General features: G+C 59.6%; 2 protein-coding genes across 4 annotated transcripts in view; both read left to right on the top strand.

The window, feature by feature from the left end:
* The window catches only part of GDI1 (GDP dissociation inhibitor 1), a 6,184-nt gene extending 805 nt beyond the window's left edge, over positions 1-5,379 (top strand). The window contains exons 2-11 of one of the 2 annotated variants that reach the window (XM_081808011.1): positions 663-770; positions 915-1,014; positions 1,159-1,293; positions 1,757-1,955; positions 2,227-2,358; positions 2,942-3,041; positions 3,453-3,624; positions 3,952-4,096; positions 4,233-4,287; positions 4,377-5,379. In XM_081808011.1, coding sequence (XP_081664137.1) covers positions 663-770; positions 915-1,014; positions 1,159-1,293; positions 1,757-1,955; positions 2,227-2,358; positions 2,942-3,041; positions 3,453-3,624; positions 3,952-4,096; positions 4,233-4,287; positions 4,377-4,529 — 1,299 coding nt within the window. In that variant the 3' untranslated portion in view covers positions 4,530-5,379. Of the gene's footprint in view, positions 1-662; positions 771-914; positions 1,015-1,158; positions 1,294-1,756; positions 1,956-2,226; positions 2,359-2,941; positions 3,042-3,452; positions 3,625-3,951; positions 4,097-4,232; positions 4,288-4,376 lie in introns of those variants that run through there. The other variant, XM_081808012.1, reaches the window with a different exon arrangement.
* Positions 5,380-6,127: 748 nt separating this feature from the next.
* FAM50A (family with sequence similarity 50 member A) lies at positions 6,128-12,484 on the top strand. 2 transcript variants are annotated; one of them, XR_014141137.1, is made up of 13 exons: positions 6,128-6,323; positions 7,531-7,615; positions 7,718-7,817; positions 8,060-8,205; positions 10,407-10,483; positions 10,599-10,665; positions 10,744-10,805; positions 10,909-11,142; positions 11,383-11,437; positions 11,655-11,703; positions 11,813-11,883; positions 12,011-12,121; positions 12,254-12,484. XR_014141137.1 is itself a non-coding variant. In XM_006739345.3 (13 exons), exons 1-13 carry the CDS (start codon positions 6,213-6,215, stop codon positions 12,260-12,262), a joined length of 1,020 nt encoding a protein of 339 aa, XP_006739408.1. In that variant the 5' UTR covers positions 6,135-6,212; the 3' UTR covers positions 12,263-12,484. The 2 variants fall into 2 exon arrangements, 1 of the variants encoding a protein (XP_006739408.1); XM_006739345.3 differs by having other exon boundaries at positions 6,135-6,323; positions 11,066-11,142.
* Positions 12,485-14,190: the final 1,706 nt, after the last annotated feature.

Below are 14,190 nucleotides of genomic sequence, written 5' to 3'. Positions count from 1 at the left end.
GTTTCCCATGGAGATTACAGGCTGGGTAGTATTTGCAGCCTTTGTCCTTGGCCTGCTGACAGTAACTGGTGAGGGTGTTTGTCTTCCCTCTTCCCCAAACCCTGTTGGACCACTCCCCTGGAGAGACTCCTCTTCCTCAGTCAGGATGCAGAAGCCCCTCCCGAGGCTGGGCAGGCACAGGGTCAGAGGCTCCAGTCCTTTGAGGAAAGAGCAGCCCAGGGTGGGGCCTGAGATTGCAGGACAGTGTTCAGCCTTTCTTCACTTCCCTTTCTGGTGCCCTTGGCTGTTCAGCTGGATCTCCTGTGTGGCTCATTGTGTCTTTTCTGCCTTTTAGCATGGCCCTACGTAGGTAGATGACTTTCTTGGCATGGTAGTTGTCAGACCATCCCTGTGTCTGGTGGACACTCTCTTTTTCTCAGCACCTTCGTTATTTCTCCTCTGTTGTTCAACCCTTTGGTCAGCAAAGTTATAAAAGAGACTAGTCAGATGAAACTGTGATCCCTGATTTTAGGCCAGGCGGCCAGCCAGGGGTGGAAGGAGCTTTCACTGGAGCCGAGTCTCTAGCTTTGCTCTCCTCTCAGGTTTAGGGTGGGGAACAAATCAGGGCTGCTGGTGGGAATGTGGGCAGGTGGGAGTGCAGTGAGTGTTGCCCTCTTCCCCAGGAATGTATCCTGTCGGGCATCATGTCCGTGAACGGCAAGAAAGTGCTGCATATGGACCGGAACCCCTACTATGGGGGTGAGAGCTCCTCCATCACACCCCTGGAGGAGGTGAGGCTGCTGGGCCTGGGCCCATCCCCCGTTAACCTCTCACATAGGGTGTCAGGGTAGCTCCCCAGGTTTTCTGGGAAGGGGGGCAGGGGCAGGAGGGGGTGGTCCTTGAGGTGCCTCTCTTTCTCTTTCTCCTGCTTGCAGCTGTATAAGCGTTTTCAATTGCTGGAGGGGCCCCCTGAGGCGATGGGCAGGGGACGAGACTGGAACGTTGACCTGATCCCCAAATTCCTCATGGCCAATGGTGAGAGAGATGAAAGAGGTATTGTGGGGGGTGAGTAGGAGGACCAGAGTAGGATCAGGCTCCAGAAAAGGGGCAGCCATACCAGCTAGGGAACTTCTGGGGGGGGGACTGTGCTGATGTTGTTTTCACCCCACCACCCCACAGGGCAGCTGGTAAAGATGCTGCTGTATACAGAGGTGACGCGCTACCTGGACTTCAAGGTGGTGGAGGGCAGCTTTGTCTACAAGGGGGGAAAGATCTATAAAGTGCCATCCACCGAGACTGAAGCCTTGGCTTCCAGTGAGTACATGTTCCCTGAGCCAGAGAATCATGGCGAGGGGCAGAGCAGGGTGCCCCTTGCCCAAGGTCACATTCCCCATGTACCATAAGCCCCCTTGGTCTGTTCTCCCTCGACTGCCCTGAGCCTCACAGTGGATGCGAGGAGGGAAGTCCACACGCAAAGAGGATGCATGGGTGGTTGCTCTTTCTTAAAAGACTTCAGCCTTTTGACAGGGGTTGCACTTGACCGGTGAAACGTCCCCAGGTGTTGGAGCTGGGAGGATCCTCAGAGCTTGTCCAGTCCAATCCCCTCTTTGTACAGATGGGGAAATTGAGGCCAAGAAGGGCAGAGGGGTTAATTTAAGGTTACACGGTGCTCAGCAACAAAACTCAGCTGGGAGTTGGGTGCTTTCTTGGTCTGCCTGGTGGGAAGGAGAGGTTCATGTTCTGTGGTGTGAAGGTTCTTCTCACATTGCCTCTACAGATCTGATGGGCATGTTTGAGAAACGGCGTTTCCGCAAGTTCCTGGTGTTTGTGGCAAACTTTGATGAAAATGACCCCAAGACCTTCGAGGGTGTTGACCCCCAGAGCACCAGCATGCGTGACGTCTACCGAAAGTTTGACTTGGGCCAGGATGTCATCGACTTCACTGGCCATGCCCTGGCCCTCTACCGCACTGATGAGTGAGAGGAAGCTGGCATGGCAGACTGCCCCTCGTCTGGCCTGCACCCTGCCCTCCCCGTTCCTGCGTGCTGCTCCCTTGACCCACCCTGCACATTTCTTGCACTCAGCTACACGCTTATCCACTGTCTTTTTTGTTTTTTCTGTGCATTTATTTGACCCATAGTCTTTCCCAGGCCATAGAGAGTGGTGGGAAGGCTGGCCTGGTGTTTGGGTGGGGGTGAGCTGGGGGTGCTGCTGCTGGAGCCTCTTCTTTTGACCCCGTCCCCCCAGCTACCTGGACCAGCCCTGTCTTGAGACCATCAACCGCATCAAATTGTACAGTGAGTCCCTGGCTCGGTATGGAAAGAGTCCTTATTTATACCCACTTTACGGCCTTGGTGAGCTGCCCCAGGGCTTTGCAAGGTGAGGACGTGGTTTTTTTCTGTTGACAGTACTAAATAAGACTAAAGCCAAGAGTGGAAATGGCACCCTTGAGCATTTCTGTAGCGTTCGAACTTTCCCATTGTGGTCTAATTTACTTCATACCGTGCTTGGGTGGCAGGGTGGGGGGCGGTGTGCTGCAGCAGGCAGCTGAAGTGCAGGGTTGAAGAACCAGGCCTTCACCAACCGGGCTTGCTTGGCTCCCAGCCCGAGTCAGGCAGCACCAGGGCTGGGCCTGGGCCTTTGAACCTTGAGTCAGAGGGCTTCTCCAGAGCCCTTTGTTCTGTTCCCCAGACCGTTCCCGTGAGGAGCTAGCTGTACCTTCATGCCACCCTCGTACTAGCCCTTTGCAGAATATTCTAGGCTGAAGCTCCAGAGAGGAAGGAGCACTCCAGATTCAGTCCTGCGTCTGTGGCAGTGACGGAGCTGGGAAGAGCCACCAGGTCTCCTGAGCTCTGCCTGCCTAGGGCAGCCTTCTCTGTACCCCAGTGCTGGTAGGGGGAGGGCACCCTGTCCCTGTTTTCCTCCTGGGAAGGGGACTCCACCATCGTTCTCCCCACCGCAGATTGAGTGCCATCTATGGAGGGACATACATGCTGAACAAACCTGTGGATGACATCATCATGGAGAATGGCAAGGTGGTGGGTGTGAAGTCTGAGGGAGAGGTAAGCCTTCACCACGGTGCAAGCATGATGGTCTGGGTGGGGCTTGGCCTTCTTAGAGGCCCTCTTCCCAGTGACTCTGGCTCTGCTGGGTCCGCTGCTGATCAGGTCTAAGAGCCTTGGGCTGGGGACCAGAGCTCCAGAAGTCCACATAGCCGTTTCCATTGGTGAGAGGTATCTCAAACCCACGTGCTGTGTCAGAGGTCCGGGGAGTGTTCTTGAGCACAGTGTCTCAGCAGAAGGGTTTCCCCAGCCCTGCATATGGGGGCCCACCTCCCTGAGGGACAGGATGAAGCTATATACTACAGGAGGGGCCGGGGTAACAGCTCAGAGGAGTGCAGTGCCAGCCCTCAGCGTGGACTCAGCCCCACAACCACCTAGGGGAGTGTTTGGATAGGTCTGGTGTTTTCACAGGTGGCCCGCTGCAAGCAGCTGATCTGTGACCCCAGCTACATTCCGGACCGAGTGCGGAAGGCCGGCCAGGTTATCCGCATCATCTGTATCCTCAGCCACCCCATCAAGAACACCAATGATGCCAACTCCTGCCAAATCATCATCCCCCAGAACCAAGTTAACAGGAAGTCAGGTAGGTTGAGTCCCAGGTGACTGCCTCCAGTGTGTTCTCTTTGGGGTGGCTCTGCCTCTCCCCATCATTCTTGGGGCTGTCTGCCTGATTCCTGCATGGAAGAATGGGGACCTACGTAGCAATCCCCATGGCTTGGTGCCCTTGGTGCCCTCTCCCCTGACCTAAGCCCTAGTGATTGGGTAGCTTGGACTCTCCTCCTCTGTGAGAGTGGGTTTGGATGCTGCTTGCTGTGCAGGGCTGGGGAGGAGTGGGTAGGCAGGCCTGAATTGGGCCGAGCCTCCAGGGGCCCTCTGTGCCCATGTTAACGGAGCCCCTTCTTGTGGGCAGACATCTACGTGTGCATGATCTCCTACGCACACAACGTGGCTGCACAGGGCAAGTACATCGCCATCGCCAGCACCACGGTGGAGACTACAGAGCCGGAAAAGGAAGTTGAACCTGCCCTGGAGCTGCTGGAGCCCATTGACCAGAAGTGAGGGGCTGAAGGGCTGGGGCCTCACTGGGGGGAAGGAAGGGAGCCAAGGAGCTGGGGGGGGGGGGAGAAGCAGAGACCAGGGAGAGTAAGGCTTGTTGTGAGGTCTTTCCCTTCCCTTCTCTCTGCTCCTCAGGTTTGTGGCCATCAGTGACTTATATGAGCCCATTGACGATGGTTCCGAGAGCCAGGTAAGCAGGCCATCTCGGCCCCGGCTCCTCGCTGCCCTCCCAGGGCCCCTGCCCGACTCACCCTGGCCCTGGGCTCTGGATATTTCCAGGTGTTCTGTTCCTGCTCCTATGATGCCACCACACACTTCGAGACAACCTGCAATGACATCAAAGACATCTACAAGCGCATGGCAGGCTCCGCTTTTGATTTTGAGAACATGAAGCGCAAACAGAATGACGTCTTTGGAGAAGCTGACCAGTGATTGACAACCCCCCTCCCCGCACACACCCCAGCCCTTGGTGCCCTCTCCCCTGACCTAAGTCTGTTCTCCTTGAGGGCTGGGGAGATGGGTGTGGCTGGGCACCCCGGTTTCCAGCATTCTCTGCTTCCCCCACCACATTCTACATTCCTGTCACCCACCTCATTGATTCACTGACCAAATCCTTAACCTTAGCGATGGTCTGGGAGACGGGGGGTTGGATAGCATCCTCTTTCTTGGCCCTTCCTTATTCTGGGAAAAGAGGGTTCATTTCCTTGTGTGTGTCTCTCCCCCCTCCACTCCTAATTCTTCTGCTCTGTTTGGGAAGAACGTGGAGGAAAAGCTGACTTCTGTCCCCACTGCTCTTACCCCCACTGTAGTGGCCTTTGGAGATGCCCCCTGCCTCCCCCCACCAACTCTCTTGTGTGTTGGAGAGAAGGGGCCCTCCCAGCACAAAGTTGCATTCCTCCCCCCCCTCGTTAATTTATTCTAATTTATTAACTTTGGCCCACCCGATCTGAGAAGGGAGCACTGTGCCTCTCACCCGCAGCCTTCTGGTGCGGCCTGGGAGGGGAGAGGGCTTGGGTGCGGCCCAGTTGGAGGTTGATCTTGCTGTTTTTGTTTCTTGTTCTTGTGTTTGTGTTCTCTGGCATTTGCTGAGAGAGAAAAAAAAAATGTGAGCAAAGCAAAAGGAGGTGGGAAAATGGATCCAAACCCCAGTATGCCCTGCCCCACCCCACAACCTTTCCCTTAGTGGTGGGAAACCCTTACCTTGCAAAGTGAATGTGTCCCCTTCCCCAACCTCTAGTGTATTTCACAGAAAACCTCCCAATAAAACTGTGTTGAAACCTGGGCCCAGATCTTTTGTTTTGCTTCCCAAAAAAACTGGGCATTGGGCGGGGCCTGGGCTCCCTGGGCTGTTCGTTGTATCGGTTCCAGTCTGTGGGTTAGCTTTGCTGGGGATGGGTGTGAAAGGTAATCATCTTCATCAGGGAATTAGCTCCTGAGCCAAAAGGACCTGTATGGAGGAAATAGGTCACGTTGACTTGCCCAAGGCCACCCGGCAAATTAGTGCTGGCACCAGGACTGCAACCCCTGGGGGTCAGTGTGGCGGAAATAGGGAGAAGGGGGTCTGGCCTAGGGCAGGGGTGGAAGTGGAGAGGGCAGGGTCCTTGTGTCCAGGTCAGGGAGGAGGCAGAGGGCACCCAGGCCCAGCTTCATGGCCTGGGGAAACAGGAGACTGGGGCCCAGTCTTGGGTGGGGGAGTGAAAGAAAGGAGTCGGAGCCAGGGTGGCCTCAGGCAGGGAGGCCGCAAGGGCACTGGAGTAGGGTGTGGATCTGGCCTTGGCTGGGCTCAACATTAAGGAAGTGGAGGGTCTTGGGGGCCCAGGCTTGGGGTCAGCAGGATGAAGGAGGACTGGGGACCCAGTCTCGGACCAGGAGTTAATGTCGAGGAATTGATGGGGAACCAAGGAAGCCAGGGACGGGTCCAGCCTCCGGAGGCCAGCGGGGCGGGGCGGGCGGAGGGGCGGGGCCGGGCGGAGGGGCGGGGCCGGGCGCGCGGCCCCTGGTGCCCGACGTCACCGCGCGGGGGTCAGCTGACTGCACGGCTGCTGCCGTCTGCAGCCGCTAAGACTCCACCAGGCCGTTGTCGCCGCTGCCGCTGCCGTCGCCGTCGCCGCCGCCATGGCTCAGTACAAGGGCGCCGCGAGCGAAGCGGGCCGCGCCATGCACCTGATGAAGAAGAGGGAGAAGCAGCGCGAGCAGATGGAGCAGATGAAGCAGCGGATCGCGGAGGTGCGGGCCAGGCCGGGGCGTCTCGGAGCACGCGCGCCGCCCGCCGCCCCGGCCCTCTGGGGCCCCGCGAAACCCGGGGTGGGGGGGGCGGGCGGACGCAGAGCCCCGGTGGCGAGGCGGGGCGGGACCCTTGCTCGCTCACCTCCAGCAAAGGGCAGAAGCGGTCCGGCGACAGTCTGCTCATCTGTAAAATGTGCCCAGAAGGCTGAGACGAGCTAAGCTTGTGACAAGCCTCCAACTGGGCGGAGCCATAGTCAGTGGTCCCATTGGTGGAATTTGGGCTCCCCTCGTGTACCTGGCCCCTCAGCCCTGAGAACGAGGCCTCTGGATGCCAGGAAAGTCAGGCCCCACGGGCCCTGGCCAATCCACTGGCCACTGAGCCTCATTCCAGAGCCCTTTGCACTGGGACAAAGGCAGAGTTCAGTGTCTGGGGTGCGAGCGGTTCACTAAGGGCTTTAGTCAGTGGCCAGTGGTGGTGGGCTGTCAGGAAGAAAGGATTCCTCTGCTGGGGCCTTTTGGGGAGACTTGTCCGAAGAGCAGGCTACCTTAGGTACTGTGGAAGCCCGGCCCAAGGAAGCAGCCGCATGCCAAGGCCTGGCTCGACCTTACTTCCCGCTGGTGCCCCAGTCCTGCTGTCTCAGTGTGAACTGTTTGGCCCGCTGGAGTTGCATTTCTCTGCTGGCTCCCTCCTTTGGAGGCCACCAGCCAGAGAGGGACCTGTGTGGTACCAAGTGGGATGGGGCTGGGCTGGAGTGAGGTCTCATGGGAAGCTGTTGGCAACATCTAGGGCCAAGAGGGAGCAACACTGCTCAGTGGGGGACTAGGCCCCTTGACCACTCTTCACTCTCTCCTGTCACCCCTTGGCTTGGGTCTCCACCTTCAGCTTAAAGGCTAGGTATGAAAAACACCAAAGGCAGGTAGAGCCTGTGACCCCGGGCCACTGAGGGAGCTCTGGTCCCCAGCAGGAGACATGGAGGGGCCAGAACAGCATGGAGGTCGCAAAAAAACCCACCTCATTTCGCATCCTCAGCACTGGGAGGGCCCCTCATAGACCTATGGAACCTTCCTTTGATAAAGGAAAGAGGACACGTTTTTCCCAAGGTCACATCATCGTGAGTCCAGAGGCAGACCTGGGACTAGAACCCAGGTCCCCACTTCCACAGTGGGGTGGTGGGTGGCCCTCACTGCTCTTCTCCCTTCCCAACAGGAGAACATCATGAAGTCTAACATTGACAAGAAGTTCTCGGCACACTATGATGCCGTGGAGGCAGAGCTCAAGTCCAGCACCGTCGGTGAGTGAAGCTCGTGCATGCCCCCCTCTCCTGGACCGGAGGCCTGCCGCTTTGCTGACTCCGGGTGACCGACCCCTGCTCCCATCTCTCCTCACTTCACAGGTCTTGTGACCCTGAATGATATGAAGGCCAAGCAGGAGGCACTGGTGAAGGAGAGGGAGAAGCAGTTGGCTAAGAAAGAGCAGTCGAAGGAGCTGCAGCTGTGGGTTCCTGTCATTTCCGCCGGCAGTCCTCCCCTCGAGATACAACTAGTGCTCGGGGCAGGCCAGGCTGTTCTTGCCCCTCGAGAGGGGGCCTGCCCATGAGCTTGAAGTGCCCCAGGCTGGGAAGACTGCTCCGGGCCTGTGCCACGCGGGCCCCACACTGAGCACACGGGCAGCCGTGGGTCAGGGAAGGAGCCTCAGGGTGGGGACGTGAGGCGTGATGGTGCCTGTGCCTTGGTAGGAAGCTGGAGAAGCTACGGGAGAAGGAGCGCAAGAAGGAGGCCAAGCGGAAGATCTCCAGCCTGTCCTTCACCCTGGAGGAAGAGGAGGAGGCAGGGGATGAGGAGGAGGACGCGGCTGTATACGAGGAGGAGCTGGAGAGGGAAGGTAAAGGCCGGTCCTAGGGACCAGGCTCTAGCACGGGGACGCGTAGCCACCGCCCAGCCTTGCGGGCCCACCCCGTTCGGGGTCCCGAATCTCATCGGGCAGGACAGAGAGGGCCGAGTCTGCACCGCGTGCTGAGCTCCGGGGGTGGGATGGGGCTTGCCCCCAGGGGCCGAGGGAGTCAGAGGCAGGCGTGTGGCCTCTCGCCAGGGGCCTGGCGTCTTCAGTGTAGGAGGCTGCCAGAGGGAGGCTGCTGCCCAGTCAGGAAGCCTGCAGAAGCTGCCCTTCGTAAGTGCCACGGAGGATGGGCTTGCGGTGATCCTGAAGTTGTGTCTGTGCTGCTAGGTGGCCACCGAGCACGTAGCTTGTGTGGCTGGGACACCGAATCATTAATTCTGTTGATTCATTTCGGGGTAAATTGATACAGCCACAGACATTCAGGGGCAACATAACTGGACAGTAGAGTTCTCGGCCGAGGGACAAAGGGGTGACAGGGACAATTCGGGAAGGCTGGGTAGCAAGGGGGAAACCAGCATGGGGCCCCCGTGTGCCAGCAGCGAGGCAGACAAGAGGCAGGGCCTTCGAGTCCCATCGGTCGGTATGTGCCCTGCTGAAGGGTCCGGGGCCAGGTCGGGGCCAGGGAAAACATCCTGTGGTGGGGACAGTTGAGATGGGCCTTTAGGATGAGGAGAATTTCATGAGCAACCAGAGGGATGGGGGCGGCGGGTGGAGAAATGTAGAGTCAAGCGGTGAGTGTGCCCAGAAGCCGAGCCGGCAGGAGGGGACACATGTGAAGACCTGGGGGGCTGTGACGGCGGGCCTGGGCTGGTTTAGAAAGCGTGGTGGCCAGGGAACTGAGGCAGGGGATGGTGGTACATGCTGCGGCCGCAGGCCCGGTCTGGTGGCCTCAAGGGGAGCGGCTGACGCCGTCAGGAGGAAGAGCCTGTGCCTCCTGGGGTCTCGTGTGTTCCCAGAGCTGCAGCGAAACAGGTGAAGTGAATTTCAGTACTATTTAGCAATATGAAGTGTTTAGTAGTATTTAGTAGCATCCCATGAGCAATGCGTCTGTTTTGGACAGCACGGACCTGGGGGACAGCTGTTAACGTCCTTGTGGGTCACTAGGGCTTCGTGAGTGCTTCCTCCCCCCTGCTGTGGTTTCGTTTTGGGGGCCCTGCGATGGGGCACTAGTGTGGGATTTTTCTCTGGGTGATTCTAACGTGCAGGCAGGCCCTGGAGCGGCAGGCTGGAGTGTAGGCTTGTCTCCTAGGTCCCCAGGTTTCAAAAAGTGCTCTTAGGAGTCTGTAAGACCCTTTCGGGGGGTCTGCAAGCTCCAAAACACTTTCATAATCGTGCTAAAACATTCTGGGCCTTTGGCATCGAAGTCTCTCTTGAGCTTGCAGCGTGATGATGTCATCATTCCAACAGCTAACAGAGTGTGCGCCTTCGTTGTTTCTGAGTCTTCGGTGTTTCTCCGGCTTAATCTCAAATTTGGTGACTATCGATAGCCACCGCCCCCGTAGACAAGAGCTCTCTGGGGTCCTCAGTAACTCGTAAGAGTGTCCGTGGGTCCTGAAGACCCAACAGGCTAGTTCGTTCACATTCCAATTGCAGAAACCAAGTCAGAGTCCATGATGTCGGCGAGCCCGGCCTGAGCCCTCGTCTGGCTTCTCCCTTCCCTCCTCCCCTCTGGCTCCAGTGTTGGCACCTGTGGGACTTTGGGCTTCAGTTTGCTCACCCGGGAGCAAGGGGCGCTGTACTGCTCTGGCGCTGTCGTGACGATTGGGTGGGACGTCAGATCTGCAAGCATGCTGAGCACAGCTCCTGGCAGGGAGGGGGTCCTGCCCGAGTGTCCAGCCTTCTGGGGATGCCCTGCTCCTCCCGTGCAGAGGAGCCCTGGCGCCCTCAGAAGCTGGCACTGATGCCTTAAGTCCCCCAAGGCACTTCGGGTCACAGTCCCCGATCCCGTGTCCAGCTGCTGGCGGCGGAGACCGAGGTCAAGGCCTCTTGGCAAAGGCTAGGTCTCCAGAGCGCCGTGAAGAGCACACTTCAGGCTGCTGTGGCCGGGAGCGGATGGTGGTGCCGGGATGCTTCAGGAAGCCTCCAAGGAGGTGGCGTCGGAGCTCAGGCTTGAGAAACAAAGGTTCAGGGTGCCCTGGAGGTGGGGCCCCTGATGCAGCTGACTCCTGTGTTGCCTTTTGCTCCAGAGGTCACCACAAAGAAGAGGAAATTGGGGAAGAACCCCGATGTGGACACCAGCTTCCTGCCTGACCGGGACCGTGAGGTAAAAGCCGCCCGCCCGCCCCGGGCTCCGGCAGAGGCCTGGGCTCAAGGCGAGCGGTGCCACGCGCCCCCCAAGCAGCCCTGGGCCTCCGTCCTTGACCCATTTCCTCTCCCAGGAAGAGGAGAACCGGCTCCGGGAAGAGCTGAGGCAGGAGTGGGAAGCCAAGCAGGAGAAGATCAAGAGTGAGTGCCGCTGAGTGGCATGCCGAGGGGGAGCCGGCTCTGCTGCCCACGGTTTTCAGGGGCAATCGTGCTTCGTAGGTGAGGAGATCGAAATCACCTTCAGTTACTGGGATGGCTCTGGGCACCGGCGGACAGTCAAGGTAGGCGGCGTGGAGCGCGCCCCGCTCCCCGGGCCACTGCGGCCCGGCCCCCCTTGGAGCTCCTTGGGAAGGCGCTTTCCATCCTGACCTCAGAACTTCACAGGTCCTCTCCTGGGAGCGCTCCCCCGGGGGTCCTGGAGGGAGCAGGCAAGAGGGCCTGGCCCCTTGGGGGGTGGGGGGGCGCCAGGGGCTGCAGGGTCCCTGCCCGGGGCCTCCACGCTGCCACGTTCTGTTTCCCGGCGCTCGGGCCGCTCCCGCAGATGAAAAAGGGCAACACGATGCAGCAGTTCCTGCAGAAGGCGCTGGAGATCCTGCGCAAAGACTTCAGCGAGCTCAGGTCAGGGCGCGCGCATGCGTGTGCAGCGTGCTGCCCCGGCTCTGGGACCTGAGACCCTAGGGGGGCGGGCGGTGCCCGTGGCGCCCCCCCCAGGGTGCCGGGGCCCCGGTGGCAGGGCGGCACGCCGGGCACTGCGCTCCTTAGGTGGGGGCGCCTGCTTCTGTTCTCGAGCCCGGAGGCGGAGGATGGTCCCGGGGCGGGCTTCCGCTCGTCCACGCCTTCCTGCCTTTCCTCCGTCAGGTCGGCGGGGGTGGAGCAGCTCATGTACATCAAGGAGGACTTAATCATTCCCCACGTGAGCCCCTTCTCGTCCTTGCAGCCCTGGGCGGGGTGGCAGCGCGAGGGGCGGTGGGCTCCGGGTGCCCTTGTCCCCGCCGGGTCTCTGGCTTGGGCCGGTGGGGTCGCTGGGGGTCGCCGTGCCTGCGTCGGGCCTGTGGGCAGGCGGGTGGGCCGGCGGTCGGGAGAAGCCGAGATGGGTCCTCAGCCCTCGCTTTCCTGCCCTCTGCGCCTAGCACCACAGCTTCTATGACTTCATTGTCACCAAGGCACGAGGGAAGAGTGGTAAGTGCCCCGGCCCGGCCCCCTCCCTTGCCCTCGGCGAGCTATTCCCGGCAGCCCCGGGCAGCAGGGCGGCGGCGGACCGTCTCCGGGGGCTGCTTTCTCCGTGCAGGGCCGCTCTTCAATTTTGACGTTCACGATGATGTGCGGCTGCTCAGTGATGCCACTGTGGAGAAGGATGAGGTGCGGGGCTGCGGGGGGAGGAAACGCGGAGGGAAGGAGAACTCAGAGCCCCCCCCCCCGCCCCGCCCCGCCCCGCCCCGTGGCCGGTGGCCGTGAGCTGCAGGGCTTGGCCGTGTCCCTCCCGCAGTCCCACGCAGGCAAGGTGGTGCTGCGGAGCTGGTACGAGAAGAACAAGCACATCTTTCCCGCCAGTCGCTGGGAGCCCTACGACCCTGAGAAGAAGTGGGACAAGTACACGGTGAGCAGCCTCCCTCCGCCCCCCCAGGGGACCCCGGCACTGCGGTGGGTAGCTTGAGCTGGGGGGAGGGGAGCCAGCCTGCCCCCCCACTTGGCTCCACTTGCCTTCTCTGTCCTCTTGTTCTCACACCAGATCCGGTGAACGTGGAGGCTCCTCCGGCTCCCTCTGTCCTCTGCCCCCTCCCGGGGTCTCCAGGACTCCAGGCGCCGCAACCGCCCCCCACCCTGTCCCCACTTCCCTCAGCTCCGACTTGACAGGGGTGAGGGAGGAGGGGGCTGGCCACCCCCTACCCCTGGTGGTGTCACTTACCACTGCTTTCTTTTATGATAAATAAATGCCCACATCAGAGTGGGAGCACCTGCATTGCGCTTTGTTTTAAACATTTGTTTAATTGAGATAAAATTCACCATTTCGATCATTTGAAAGTGTACAGTTCAGGGGTATTTAGTACATTACAGTGTTGTACAACCATCACGTCTGTCTACTTCCAGAACGTTTCTGTTGCCCCACAAGGAGACCCCGTGCCCATTAGCAGTGTCTCCTCCAGCCCCTGGTACCCCCCCTACTTTCTGTCTCTATGGATTTGCCTGTTCTGGATGTTTCACATAAATGAAATCATACAGTATTTCTGGTCTTTGTATCTGGTGAAAAAGTGTGTGTTTGGTGGGGGTGGGAGGGTCGAAGAGTAACGTCAGTCTCTGCAGCCAACCTACACTCCCCAGGGCACCTACGTGGCATCGTGGTTCTTTATGGTGAGTGGCAGGGGTGCTCCCCCTCCCCCAGGCCTTTGGGCTCCTCTTCCGGCTCCTAGCTGCCCAGTCCAAGGGCTACTGATGCACCCTTCCCAGCATCTCCTCCCAGTCCCAAGGGGGGAAATCTGGCTTGGGGGTGGGTGCTCCTGCTCCTTGCCCTCTTGCATCAGTAGCCACATCCCCCAGTTCCCTTTGGGTAAGCTGAGGCAGGCAGGTCCTGTTCTAGAATGCTGAGGAAGACAACCTGACCGCTCCCTGCTTCCATTCTTCGCCTGGCCTGAGGCAGAGCAGAGGGAACAGGGGCAACCCCTGGCTGGCAGAGAGCATCCCAGCTCTGCGTCTGGTCCCACCTCCTTGGCAAATACACAGATCTGACAGTGGGGGACTCTGCTGGGTGCAGAAGCTCCTGTGCCCTCCTCCCCCGACTGTCCCATTCAGACGCAGCATGGGGGATGCTGGCTGGCAGCTAGGAGCTCTCATTTGGCCTTCCCGGCCCGGTGTCTGGGGCAGAGCCATCTGGGGCCATTTGGAGGAGGGAGGGAGGTAGCCTAAGTAGAGCACCTTGGGGGCACAGCAGGGAGTGGGTGGCCAAGCCTGACCCTAGGTCCTGGATGTGGGGGGACAAGTCTGGGGACCTCAATGGGGCCTTTTGTTGGGCACTGGGAACCCTGGAGAGGGGATCATCTGGCCTTCTGCACCAACCCATCCTGCCCTCTTTGAAAAGCCACCAGAAGAGTAGGCTTCTCGAGGAAAGGGAGCCCCTCTCAGACAGCTTACCCAATTGAAACGGTTTCCAAGGAAACTGCCTTCGGGGCCCCACAGTTTCTGGAAAGCAGGCGCCTTAAGGCCCAATCTTGGGTCCTGGCAGGGAAGGACCTGGTTCGGAAGCACCACTAAATCTATGGAAGGTTGTGGGGGGGCAGGGAGGGAGTCTTTTGGGGGTCAGGATCCAGGGGGCAGGGGGGCACTGTAAGGGAAGGAGACCCACTTCCTTACAGCCAGGGAAGGGACGTAGCCATGGTGGGGGTGGGGTCCGAGAGAGGAGCCCCTCAGCCTAAGTAGGGGCGGCAGGTGTTCTTCCTGGCTGCTGGCGCTGGGCAGCTGGCCTCACTCTTGGCTGGCACAGGCCAGAGATCCCGTGAGGAGGGGGCTGTCTAGCTCCGGGAACCCTCTTGGGACCTTGGACCCATATGAACGTGGAGCTCGGAGAAGGTGGGCTGCAGACAGAAGTTGGGAAGCTGTTAGACTCGGAAACTACGTGAAGTCACCAAGCTCAGTGAACGGCCACTGATATTTCCAGGGACCAGCGTGTGCCAG

This window comes from Leptonychotes weddellii, chromosome X (genome assembly GCF_054177405.1).
Source record: "Leptonychotes weddellii isolate Sample4059 chromosome X, ASM5417740v2, whole genome shotgun sequence".
In the NCBI taxonomy this organism is placed as follows: domain Eukaryota; kingdom Metazoa; phylum Chordata; class Mammalia; order Carnivora; family Phocidae; genus Leptonychotes; species Leptonychotes weddellii.
The sequence above is the reverse complement of the archived record's forward strand: the minus strand, read 5'-3'. Positions and strand labels throughout refer to the sequence as shown.

What these genes read in the sequence shown, in the direction of transcription:
- FAM50A (XM_006739345.3), top strand. Translation starts at nt 6,213, where the DNA reads ATGGCTCAGTACAAGGGCGCCGCGAGCGAAGCGGGCCGCGCCATGCAC. An exon ending in CAGTCGAAGGAGCTGCAGCT is followed by an intron (nt 7,818 to 8,059) that starts GTGGGTTCCTGT and finishes GTGCCTTGGTAG; the next exon opens with GAAGCTGGAGAAGCTACGGG. An exon ending in AAAGACTTCAGCGAGCTCAG is followed by an intron (nt 11,143 to 11,382) that starts GTCAGGGCGCGC and finishes TTCCTCCGTCAG; the next exon opens with GTCGGCGGGGGTGGAGCAGC.